This window comes from Bombyx mandarina, chromosome 20 (genome assembly GCF_030267445.1).
Source record: "Bombyx mandarina strain Sakado chromosome 20, ASM3026744v2".
NCBI classification, from domain to species: Eukaryota; Metazoa; Arthropoda; class Insecta; order Lepidoptera; family Bombycidae; genus Bombyx; species Bombyx mandarina.
Window position 1 is genome coordinate 2,214,911 of NC_143226.1, and position 13,985 is coordinate 2,228,895.

General features: G+C 36.0%; 2 protein-coding genes across 4 annotated transcripts in view; one reads left to right on the forward strand and one right to left on the reverse strand.

Moving 5' to 3' along the window:
- The window catches only part of iav (transient receptor potential cation channel subfamily V iav), a 54,328-nt gene that overhangs the window by 38,304 nt on the left and 2,039 nt on the right, over nt 1–13,985 (reverse strand). The window lies entirely within an intron of this gene.
- On the forward strand, nt 2,278–10,953 carry LOC114245084 (uncharacterized). Of its 2 annotated transcripts, XM_089735800.1 has the most exons (3): nt 2,279–2,604; nt 6,163–8,459; nt 8,590–10,953. In XM_089735800.1, exons 1-3 carry the CDS (start codon nt 2,571–2,573, stop codon nt 8,593–8,595), a joined length of 2,337 nt encoding a protein of 778 aa, XP_089591926.1. In that variant the 5' UTR covers nt 2,279–2,570; the 3' UTR covers nt 8,596–10,953. The 2 variants fall into 2 exon arrangements, with proteins under 2 accessions (XP_028032892.2, XP_089591926.1); XM_028177091.2 differs by having other exon boundaries at nt 2,278–2,604; nt 6,163–10,953.

The window sequence follows — 13,985 nt, forward strand, 5'->3', positions numbered from 1 at the left end:
TGATTTGTTTTAAAGGGATAGGTTTATGTAAAGAAAGTGTCATAGGCTTTTATCCCGAAAAAACAACTCGTTCCCAACGAGGTCGGTTGTTATTAGAACCTACAACAATAATAAAATAATATTTTTTCAAAGCATAAAAAATAAGTTTAATATTACGTACACGCTTATTTTTTTGGCTTCCCTAGCTCAGCTACTCCAAAGGTTGTACCTTGTTACGATTTGTTAAATAAATCCAAGATACTAATTATTTATTTGCCAACGGTACCGAAAGACGGGACGTAAGGTGATCGCGGCAAAATCAATAAAGATTTATGAAACCTATAGAAACGTTTTTCTTCCTACCTATGCTGATAGCCTTGAGAGGCTATATCAGTTTCTCCTTGACGTGTAGGTGAGCTCACGGGGCTCAAACCGGGTGTGTTGCTAACACTGGCCCTAGCAAGAGCAGTGCTTCGCAGAATCTACCACCGGATCAGAAACGCGATCCACTGAGAAGATCCGGCGAGAACCTCAGTGGGCTAAAGAAAGGTAATATGATATTACGGATATGATAGTATGGATTGTAAAACTATTATATTACTAATATGACCATACAGTTATAAAACCAATGTACTTGCTTAGAGTAACAGCAGGGATTCGGCGGGGTAAGGGCCGCGCGTTTCGCTGCCCCCAATCGCGTTTAGTTTGCGCCCTCAAAAGATGAGGGCAGAGACAACCATAAAGCTTTTTTTTGTTTGTTTTTTATTGCATAGATGGGTGGACGAGTTCACAGCCCACCTGGTGTTAAGTGGTTACCGGAGCCTATAGACATCTAAAACGTAAATGCCGCCATCCACCTTGAGATATGAGTTCTAATGTCTCAGTATAGTTACAACGACTGCCCCACCCTTCAAACCGAAACGCATTATTCACCGCAGAAATAGGCAGGGTGGTGGTACCTACCCGTGCGGACTCACAAGATTAGAAAAATTGGTACCCGCCTGGGGTAAGTACATCTCGAGAATCATTAAATACATTCATTATAATGGTAAACACTTGTTCTGTTGTATAGATATGCTTTGAAAGCAAAATACAACAAGGATTTAAGATTTAATAGATTTTTTCGTGACACGAGATAAGCTTATTTTTATAATTTCGTATTACTATCTTTACATATCGTTATCCTATCTTTTAGTAGAGCTTGTATTCGACAGATCAGAAAATTGTGGTAGTCTGGAATAAACTAACCACCAACCTCCGAACCTCCAGTAACGAAGACATAAAAGACGAAGAAAATTCGCCGGATTTTCCATAGCTTGTTTTTATCTTCTTGTTTCGAATCTAAAATCAATATACCTAAACTAAATTCGTTCTGTGCAATTTCAATGCGCGGTATTACGTTGTAACAAACATTGCGCCACCAATCTGCGATCCATATCGTATTACAATAATTATAGTGACGCATTGTTCCCCTATATTATTTATTCTTCGTAAATGAAAATTTCCATTGAATGTATTTTATATATAAATCTATATGATGACATAATATGGTTGGCCACGCTTCCATGCGTGCTTATTTCGAAGGTCATTTACCCGCCGTCCGTGTAGCGAGTTTGCGACGGAAGAGGTAGAGCTAGAGAAGGGGCAATGCTTTGTCGAGTTACAAGCCGCCGACTGTGTTACCATGTATTGTTTTTTCATTTTACCTGAGTTTCCTATATTCCTATATATTTTCATCGAAGCGCTGTTTTAAAATCCCGGCTGATTAGAGAATATAATACATGTTTTTTAAAATTTCATTTAAGTTCGATTTACGTATTTGAGAAGAGAGTATTTAAAATATATGTTTTTTAACCTCAGTGTTCATTAAAATCGGGTGAAACCCTCATTGATGATAAATGTTTGCCAGTGCTCATGGAAATTGACGATATCAAGGACCACTGTCTACTACTATGTGCTCTGTTAACACTTGGTTTTAAGAAAGAGATGTCCCTAGGATCAAAAATATTGTAGTTGAGTTCACGTTAACTTGGAGATCTTTTTACAGCTTATAATATCTTTCAAAAGCTTTTTGGATCAACTTAATGGATGCTGACAGTAAAAATATGCTACGCTATGCTGAACGCTGCTATAAGGGGCCCATTTGGTGTTAAGCGAGGACCAAAAACCTAACATTAGTTATTTAATAAAATCCGTACGGCTTAGTTCTGTAGCGAAACAATCATGCGTTCTTCAACCGAAATGTAAGGAAAAGCAATTGAGTTGGCAACCTTGGTATCGGTAAGGCGAAGTGTGCGGGGACTGGGTCAAACGTGCCCGCTCCACGATCCCCCCAGCACCGCGCGCGGCGTTAGACGAGCGACATCACAGCCCGCCGCCGCCGATGATTCAGTCGAAATTGAGAGAGTGCACTATAAACAGTAAAGTGACGAAGTTCGTTGCGTGTTGTAACAATTCTACCAACTGTTTATCAACATTAATGTGATTCATTTACGATTACCCTAACATTAACTAGTGTTTGAAGTTCTGTACGTGAATTATCAGTGAACAACGTGAAATGAATAGTGATTATTGTTTGTGAGAGAGAGATAATGGAAACTACTAGAAATTTAAAACAACAGCACGGTATTTAAGACGTTTTTTATTCGTTGAATTATAAGGTTTAGTCCGTTACCTAGTTAAGTTACGACATTATGAAGGGAGTTATTAAAATTAATTCACAGGCATAAGCAAATACTAACCCATTTTTATTACATTGCTAGTAATCCTATTAGCGACTGTAAACCCATATTTTTTGTTTACAACGAAGGATGAGCTGAAGGCTCGCTTAATGCTAAGCGGTTTCCCAAGTCCATAGATACAATAAGGTGAACTCTGCAGATAGTTTTTTATTTTCTTTATATACAGGGGTGAACGACTTCACGGGCCGCCTGGTGTTAAGTCGCTGTCTGAGCGCTTTGATTTGACAATCTGAAAGTTACTGTCCGTCTTGAAACATAAGGTCGATCTCTCAATTGTACAGTACACAAGACGTTGGTTCTGCCTTTACAAAGGTACAGTCAGGCGACTGTTCTTCGGTGAAAATCTGAAATGGTCGTAACTACCCATGTTCGGGCAATTCGGGCATACAATAAACCCTACCACAAGCACTTTTAAATTTCATACTTTTTGTGCTTTCGGTTTTTGTTACACGTAGTTTGTCAACACGTGCTATATACGTATTTTCTTGACAAAAAAATGATACCTGCCTACGAGATCCCGGTATTGTGTTATTAAAAGGTTTTTATTAAGTTTTGTATGAAAAAGATTTCTATGTTAGCCAATGTCTACAGAAGACGTTTCTGTCAGAAATACGTTTAAATTCTAATATTCACTATAGACAAACATTCACTAACAAAGAGGTAAACTTACAAAAAGGTTATTAATCAATTAATCGATAGGTATTTATGTGTCAATTTCACTTAAACTATATGCACTATACAAAATGTCGGAAATACATATTTTAAATGAAAACGACGGAGAGAAATTAAAACTGGTAATTTAACCCCATTCACCGAACGTAGTGGAATCTATTTGCGTGCTTATTTTCGCGTCATTCTTTTTTTTTATTGCTTTTTTAATGATCATTTATTTTATCATTTATTGGTAAATTAATTGCACACCTAAAAATAGTTATTTGGGTACACGTAAGAGAAGTTCGTTTTTTACTCTACATTACTTAATACAATGGATCATCAGTATTATTATTATTTTTTCCGTTGTCACTCTCACTACTGATATAATAGCCGGCAAACTTCTTGAGCATTTGTTGACGTAGTGGGGGTAAGTTTGCGCATGGTACACTCACGTGCAAAAACATTATTTACTCTGCGTCATAATGCTATTAAATTATTAAAATCAACATATGTATTTATTTATATATTTATTAGAACATCAACAAAAAATATAGGTTAATAATTGTAATAATTTAATCTTGGGGTAAAATAGATATTCCTTCTATTAAGTCAAAACTAGAGCTGTTGCCAGGTCTTGGTTCAGTTGAAGCGAAGCTGGTATTTGTAATTTTTTTTTTCGTTATCATAATCTTGACCATCATCATCATCACTGTCTTCATCATCCGAGTCGCCATCATCGTGATGAGTCGACATAGGGCTTATCGGTGTAGTTTACAACTCGGTCGTTCGATCTTCTTTTTTGTCTAATTAATTATTTTTTTAAGATATTCGATTCGTAGTAATCGAATGTTACTTTTTTCAATTACCAGCTTCCGATTATTTTCTGTTTCTTTTTTCATCTGAAGCCTAGCTCTTTCATAATTCGTCGTAAACTTCATTCCGAGCCATTAAAATGTATATCTTCTTTAAATTTTTCGAAGCCTTTCTACGGTACGGAGTTTCGCTGCTTGTTATGTAGTTATGATTACATCTTTTTATTACAGATTGAACGAAACTATCCATTCCGGTAACTTTCTTCTTCCCTGATCTTTTCTTACCCGGAGTCCCAAACACGGCGAGCAAGCCAGAGCCTTTAGCTTCGTTAATAATGCACCTAACAGTACTCACTGATCTTTTTGTTGCTTCCGAAGTCTGTTTTACTTTTTCCATATCATTCTTCCCCTGTTTTATAATGAAGCAATATACGTCGTACACAATTTTTCTACCCTTTCTTTTGATTACTACACCAGCTTGTCGCGGCATAGTGTATTTTTTATAAAAAATCAACAAACACTCAACAAATAGCAATGGCAACAAAGTCAACAAGCAATTATAACAAATAACTTAACGATTAATAACGATAGATTTTTCACTGTACGCAAGCGTACTTTTGGGAGCGAGCGGAATGAGGGCGCGGTGCGGGGCGCAGGGTTCGACTGATCTACCAATAACGCGCTCGATACGATTTCCCCTGCCGTCGCGCCTCACCCTCACCACCAAAGTGATCTAAAATTCGGTTCTGCGCAGTCAAGGTCATTTGCTCAAGATGTTTGCCGGTTACTATACCAATGTAATGCCGCCCCATATTTATACATATTATCTCGAAAGCCGTCAAAATGTTTTGGCTATATGGGCTTAAATTAAATACACATACACTCGAAAAACATTACCCTCCATCGGCGGTCGGTCAAAATCATAGTTTGTTCAGAATGACGAATAAATAAATCTCACAACAAAACCAAATACTGCTTAATTATAATATAAAAATAAAAATCAATTTTTGTATAATTAAAACTATTTATATAATTAATCTGGCGGTATTATTTATTTATTGTTATTAAATTATTGTATTTTCGACGTTTCAAATACTTTACAGATTTGGTGGTCATGGACGACTTATTATTTATACATGCTATTTGTCAACATTTGAATATTTTAGTCAATGTTTGTATGTCCTCTATAATTGCCTAAATTACTCATCCGAATCTAATTAAACTGGGTACGGTTATTGTTGGCATTCCATTGAAGGTTTCTATCGTAGGATCTAATCATGGATCCCGTAGACAAAGCCCACTGATTTTCTTTCACTGAGTCGCGATTCCAATCCGGTGGTAAATTCTGAGAAGCATTACTCTTGCTAGGGCTAGTGTTAGAAAATTCTCTCAGGATTAGCCCGTGAACTCATCTACCCGGGCGTAGTTGAAATAGCCTCCTGGGCTACCAGTGAAAAGGTAGGGAAAAAATCCTGGATAAATGAACGACAGGCGGTGCCAGAGTATATAAAAAAAAAATCGAAAAAAAAAAAAAATAGCGACGTCAAATCGGAAGTGACAGATATTCCAGAGGCGTAAGAGAGATAATTACAAAACATAATCATATTAGTTTAAATATTACACTAGTGAATTGCGGCCAGACGTTGTGACTTTCGCTAAATACTTAAATTGAATACCTGTGTCACCTACAAAACCAGCGGACCTGGACTGTTTCATTGACCTCTGCGTACGTTGACCCCGAATTTTGTTCGTGAGATATTGGGAATTTGCAAATTTACATTGTTTTCTGCTTCAATCAGGGTATAATTATATTTACCAAATCAACTCGACATTTGAAGTAGTACTAAGTAATTTTAGTTTCGTTTGTAAATGTATAGTCGCTCGAGTGATGGTCATAGTTTAGAATTATTTACTTCTACCTTATTTTTTTCTAATAAAACAAACCTTAATTATATCTACCATAAATTTTGTTTCAGGTACAACAATTGAAAAAATGTTATCTGCAAGTCCAGTTCGTCCATTGAAGCCTAATCTCGTAGTATATACGACAAGACTTGATGATATGATAGTCTTTAGCGATGACACTTCGAAGACAACCATTGTGGATGCATTACAGAAAATTGAACAAGAAAGCAAACCGACTTTACCAAAGAAACCTAAAACGCAAGTATTTAGAAACAACCGTCTTGCATCGTATTTACATTTGAAAAAGAAAATAATTACTTTAAATAAAAACAAACATGCAGTTAAGCGTTTCAAAGGAAAAAATGTTGCCGACGAAATACATGCTGAATCTGTTGCGCTTGGGAATAGTGTTGACAATTTTACACAAAATAATACGATTTTAAAATCGACGACGTTTAAAACTTCAGAAAACAATCGAAGACTGCCAACATCCGAAGACAAACGAATCGATCCAGTAGTTTGGCCAGTCACGACAAAAGTTGATTACGAGAACACGAGTAACTTATGCATGGTCAAAAAACGTTTTGAAACGGATCTATACATTTTAGACGACGACGGGAATATTATAAGACATGAAAAAAAAAAGTCACAGAAAATGAATATGCAAGAGATAAATTTGGTAGTTAACTATTGTTGTTGGTTTAATAGAGAACAAATCGTAGCCCATCTATCCAAAAGATTAAAGCCTACCACTTTGAGAAGGATAAAGAATGCACACACTTGTATTCCAGGACAATGCAAGTGTTGTTGTAAACCAAACTCGAATAACTATTGCATGTTTTCTATTGATGATTTTATTGATCCAACAGATAATGATGTTAAAGAACCAACAAAAGAACCAGAAACGAATTCTGATTTCGATGATCTATTAAAGAAAATGTTGGTATCTAAAAAATGTCCTGATGATTATCTCCTACAAAACCTATCAAACGATACAAACGTTCCAACGGTAAAACCTTCTAAAGTTTCATTTTTAAATGAAAATAACCAATATAATTGCTATGAAACTGACATCAACGGTGAAGTTATACAATCACAAACACACTGTAAAGGAAATTTCGATACAGAAGATTCATATTACGGAAAAGTATGCTGCTGGTATGCACGTGAAAACATTATAAAAAAACTAATAAAAGAACAAAAACCTGAGAGTATCTTGACACGTATAAAGGAGAAACATCTGTGTCCTAGTGATAAATGTACATGTTGTTGCAAAGCATTAAAGCCTGCAACTTCGAGAAGGATAAGCAATGCAGATAATTGTGTTCCGGGACAATCCAAAGGTGAACCAAATAACTCTGTTGCAGTTTTTTCAGATGATTACATTGATTTAACAGATAATGATTTAGAAAAAAACGTTAAAGAACCAATAAAAGAACCAGAAGAAAGTATATCCTTCGATGAGATATTAAAAAAAATGTTAGTATCTAAAAGATATGCTGATGACTATCTCCTAAAAAAACTCTCAAACAACAAGGATGTTAACGTTTCAGGACCAAAAACTTCTAAAGTTTCATTTTTAAACGAAAACAACCAATATAATCATTATGAAACTGACATTAATGGTGAGGTAATACAATCACTAACATTCGAAGGAAGAGATTTCGAAACAAAAGATTCATATTACGGAAAAGTATGCTGTTGGTATGCACGTGAAAATATCATTAAAAAATTAAAAGAAGAACAAAAACCTGCAAGCATCTTGACATGTATAAAGAAGAAACATTTTTGTCCTATTGATAAATGTACGTGTTGTTGCAAACCAGATGAACTTATTTTGCCTGAGAACTCTCTACACAGTGGAAAATGCGTTGCGGAACCTGTAACAAAAAAAAGACGTATTTTAAAAAATACACCAAATTTAAAAACTAAGCATGGTATTGAACAAAATAGAGCAAAAGAAAAGAAAACCATCGATATTGAAAATGAAAACGATACTATTGATTGTGAAGATGAAAACAAAACCATTGATATTAAAGTTGAAATCATGGATATTGAAAACGACGGAAATAAAATCATTGTTAATGACAACGAAAAAAAATCCACTAATGCTGAAGATAAAAACAAAACTATTGATATTAAAGTTGAAATCATTAATATTGAAGACGACAATAAGACTATTCATATTGAAGATGAAAACAAAGCCGTTGATGTTAAAGATGAAATCTTAGCTCCTGATACTGAAGACGCCACTGATATTGAAAGCAGAAGAAAAACCATTAATATTGAAGATGACATAAAAACCAATGACATTGTAGACAGACCCATTGACACTGAAGACGAAATCGATGCCTTTTTAAGTAATGAGGTAAATAATAATTTCAAAAAGTGTATAGATGTTACTAATACTATTAAAAGTAGCGCTTTGGAAAGCTGTAGTTCCACTACAAACACAACTCATGAGATTCAAGAAAATATACCCTCTAGTTTCATTTCAGAATTAAATACATCATCTGACATACCAGTCATACAAGGAGTAGTCGCAGCGAACTTATCGGAAATATCTCCAGAGAGGCTACCCAGTGAATTCCTTCCAAATTTCCGAAATATTTCTTTACACATTGACGAGAAAAAAAAAGTCCACATAAATTTCCATAATGAAAATTGTAACCTTTCAGTAGAAGAACTGCAACATTTGAATAAAATTTTAGAACGTACTCAAAGAAAGGTTGATAAAATCATTGAAAATTCGAATATGTTTATAAACCCTATTATGACTTTTTACAAGATAGGTACTGATTTACATAAGAAAAAAAGGGAAAACTATTTAAGGTCTTTTGCAGAGTGTTTGGATTTAGACATTTATGCTAATTCACCCAGTTACTTAAATGGTAATAATAAAAATGAAAGAATTAAGAAACAGACTTTAGGATCTCGTGCAGGCATCATAGATAAACCTGTGAAAAGAACCAATAGCAATAGTAAACGTATAAAGAGTATGAGAGGATATATTCCTGAAGAAATCGGCTGAAACGGCCGTTTCAATTACGGACTCAATTTGCGAATAGCTTCAATTTACTACTTGTGCAGTACTATTAGCATCGATATCAAAAAACAACTTACCTAAAAGAAATTCCCAATTCCCATCCATCCATTAATCCAAAACCCATTCGTCGCTGCAGTGTCTCGCAGGAAACGGAGCTCCGTGATGAAAGTGCGCAGATGAACCATCGTGTATAGGCGGATTTTTTCAATCACTGACTATTGTCACCAATTGTGTTCAGGCGGTGCTTAAGTGTTGTCTATGGTCACTTCAAGCCTGACCGCATTGCGTGCGGTTTCCAATCATAGCCAAGTATAAGTTACTTAATGGCCTGCGTATAAATTCATAATGTAAGAGATTGCTCAAAGACGGCTGTGCTTTGGTTATAATAATTATACACGGTTGTACATGCCTTTTGCATTTTAGAATAGATGCCATTGAAGATGGGTATGGATTGGAAATACACAAGCTTTCCAGTCATTGTAGAGTATCTAAAAAGATGGCAAACTTTTAAAGTTTTTTTTCCCCTATGTACACATTGGTAGCTAAGAGGCTATTCCAGTTATGCGCGGGTGGGTAGATGAGCTCACGGGCTCAATCTGAGAGAATTTGCTAACACTAGCCTGAGAAGATATGGCGTGAAACTCAGTGGGTAACTTTTAATAAACTGTTTTTTTTTATTGCCCTTGTAGGCAGACGAGCACCTGATGGTGAGTGGTTACCGTCGCTCATGGACTTTAGCAATGCCAGGGACAGAGCCAAGCCGCTGCCTACCGTTGAGTACTCCATAATGTAATGTGAAGTCAAAAAAAAAATTTTTTCCGTGTTTCTGCATCAAAAACGGGCTCCGTACCATAGAAAACCGGACAGTCTTATAATGTTTGAAATTGTCGCGAAATCTGAACAAAACGCGACTGCCCGAAATTTCATTTTATGTGACGCCATTCCAAGCCAGTACAAACTACGAACTAAACATAATGATGATGCATTCCATGTCGATATCGAGAGCGGCGACCTGCTTCTGCTGATGAATGGTTATCGATGTGTGCAATATTACTGCACCGTACTCTAAAACACAAACATTAGCCACTTATGACGTAATGCGCAATTAATGTTAATGTTTTGGAATTGTTAGGTTATTTAAATTATGAAGTAAATAAAATGAATAAATTTAATATCACATAAATAGCAATTATCTATACTAATATTATAAAGAGGAAAGATTTGTTTGTTTGTTTGTTTCGAATAGGCTCCGAAACTACTGGACCGATTTGAAAAATTCTTTTTCCATTAGAAGCCGACATTGTCCCTGATGAACATAGGCTACTTTTATTTTCTTTTTTTTTGTTTCATGTGTGTTTTAATGTTTCCGAAGCGAAGCGAGGGCGGGTCGCTAGTTCGTTCTAATTTATTCAACAACCACTACAAATACTTTTAGGTTCATTTGTTTCTAGTGTTCTGTTGTCTACTCTGTCAAAATTGAGTGTGTTAAACACGTGTGTTCAAGAGACCAACATTTTTTAATCATAACTTTGGCTCTATTGTTTACATAAATAAATGAGTTAATTTTCTAGTCAATAATATTGTTTAGTTCAATTAAAGTTGATGTACGTGATGCAAATACCAATGTTATATTAAAAACTAGTATACTCCTTCACAAAAACATAAATCAATACGATTAAATAATACTGATTGAGGAGTGATCGATTTACTTCAATCTATTATAAGTAAATACAATAAACGTTACATAATATGAAATATGGACATATATGCGACTTGATTAATTTTTAAATAAAATTTACGGAATTGTTTTATTTCACCTTTTTTCTTTTGTATTTGTAGTATAGTGTCTTAACCGTTTGTCTACGAAGCAATTATGCCAGGGGTAAAAAGATAGATATGAGTTCCACCTTAAAGAATGAGGCAGCCTTTGGACAATTCAATTGACGTTTTGACCTTTTACATATGGGTCTGTAGCAATCTGTAGTTGATAAAACATCAATAAGTTACATATTTTCACACAAGATTTGGCTGTTTGGATGATGTTCCCTTAACCTATCCAAGGATAAATAAAACGAAAAACAATGTACAGAGGAATGTAACACGAAACTTTTGGCCGGGAACGCGGGTAGGTATATAATCTTCAGTAATGAATGTGTATCTTCATAATAATCGTGGCTAATTAATAGTGTAAGGACTTGTGAAATGACAAGTGTGGGAAAACGAAATTGGAAAGTGTCTGGACTAGATATCACGGTTTTTCCGAAAATTCCAGAAAGTTGGCTGGTTGTTGAACTGCTAATTAATAAGACAAATACATACTCCTACGGCAGTCTGTTAAAATCATCTAAGTGATGTTCTGTACCCACTTCCGTTTTTTTTAAAATTTCGCCTTAGTTTTGAATGTTGTGATGGTTTTCGTCCTGATTTTATCTCATTACCACATTTTTACATAGTGCAATATAAAGAAGGGAAGAAAGAAACGATTAAAAGATTATCCTTGTCAAATGAAATTCGTTAATTTATATAGCTTCGCCATTTCTAGATTAGGTTTGTTACGCCATGATAATAAAAAGGTACATTGTTATTAAAACGGTCTGCTTACCTTAAGCATAGGCATTAAGTTGATATCCTACCGACTATTAATCAAAAATTCTCGTAGCAAAGTGACACCGTGGGGATTCAAAGCGCCTCTCCACCTCTTAGAATAATAATTTTGAATGCAAAAAAAATAATAACTTATAAACAACCAAAAATATTATTCTTACGCTTTTCTAAATCACAAGTTTGCATTCTAAGTGTCTCAAAATTTAAATGAGCAAAATGTACAGTACACATACAGTAGTTCCGATGTGCGCATGCTAGAAGTGGGTATTCTGAAAAAATATATACCTTCTCACTGAAGCAGATATTTGAAGACATACCAAATAATAAAAAACATCAATATAATACTTTACGTATGTGATAGTAGTACCTAGGTAAATTAACATACAATTAGTCATGTAAATTATAATGATTAGGAAATATACTCATGACAAACAGGAAATTAGTGGGTACTCAGTGCCCGATATAATCGACAGTAGAGAGACAAGTGAAGCCTCTATTATTCTATATATTTATTGATGGTAGCTTTTCCAATTTTGACAAGATGGATATGACACATAAAACTGCAATTTTCACCCAAACAATTACATATGGGCTCATATGAGTGACTCTGACTACTAAATGTTTTACGAATACCTTCGTTCACTTTAAACAATGATTCAGTATTAAAATCAACAGTACGGTAGGTATACAACTGCAGTATCTGTCATTGATTTATACAGATTAACGTGAACATCATTATCCTGCCCTTCTCCTAGTCACCTGAGGTCGGCGCAACATGTTTTCTCCTTCCATACTCTTCTGTCATATACCATTTCTTCGCTCACTCCCCTCTTACCCATATCGTCTTTCACGCAATCCATCCATTTCTTCTTAGGTCTACCTCTTCCTCTATATCCTTCCATATTCATAGTTAACATTCTCTTACCAACCTCATTTTCATTTCGTCTCATTACATGTCCATACCATCCCAAACGCGCACTTCTCAGCTTCTCTGTCACAGGTGCCACTTTCAGACTTCCTCTAACATATTCATTCCGTATTCTATCTATTCTCGTTACTCCACACATCCATCGCAACATTCGCAACTCTGCTGCATGCAATCGCCTTTCATCCGCCACAGATTACAGATTAACGTGAACATATTTTTTAATAATATGCCGTTACAGTTACGGGTATAGAGAGATTTCTAGTAGGGAGGAGAAGAGAAGGCGAAGTTCACCGCAAATGTGAACGGTCTCAGGCGACGTGAGGGCGAGATCGACAGCTTTCCTTCTACATTACTGATTTACTGATTCACAAGATGATTTTTTTAAAACGTTACGATTCATGCCGGTTTTATTAAACTCAATGTTATTCTGAAACATGAATTTGTTAAATTTACATACAAATTTTTAGAAAGTATCAAATATGTTAGTTACTTTCCATCTGTAAAACTGTATATCAAAATTACAATATAAAATTAACCTCATTCAAGTAATATAAAATTGCTTTCATGATAGAATAATGTCTTGTAGTAAAAATCAAACGCAACGCTTGTATAGTTGTTTAATTAATGGGGATTGGACGTTTTGTGAGCATAGGACAGTAATGCACTTACGGTTGTGACTTTCGACTCTACAAAACTTGTATACGCCCCGTCATGACGTATGCAAGGGTAGTGTTCGCTCACGCAGCCCGCACCCACTTGAAATCTCTTCAGGTTATTCAATCACGATTCTGCAGGATAGCCGTCGGAGCGCCTTGGTTCCTTAGGAACGTGGATCTCCACGATGACCTGGAGCTCGACTCATTTAGTAAGTATCTACAGTCGGCATCGCTGCGCCATTTTGAGAAGGCGGCACGACATGAGAACCCTCTCATCGTAGCCGCTGGAAATTACATACCCGACCCAGTAGACCGAATGGTAAACCGTCGACGTCGCCCAAAGCACGTCATTACGGATCCTCCTGATCCATTAACGGTGCTTTTAGGCACCACAAGCACCGGTCACCGTCCTCGTCGAACCCGTCGCTTGCGACGAAGGGCTCGACGAGCGAACTAACCCATAGACACAGCCCACTGAGTTTCTCGCCGGATCTTCTCAGTGGGTCGCGTTTCCGATCCGGTGGTAGATTCTGCGAAGCACTGCTCTTGCTAGGGTCAGTGTTAGCAACACTCCGGTTAAGCCCCGCGAGCTCACCTACAAACGTTAGGGCGAAGCTGAAATAGCCTCTCAAGGCTATCAGCATAGGTAGGAAAAAAAAA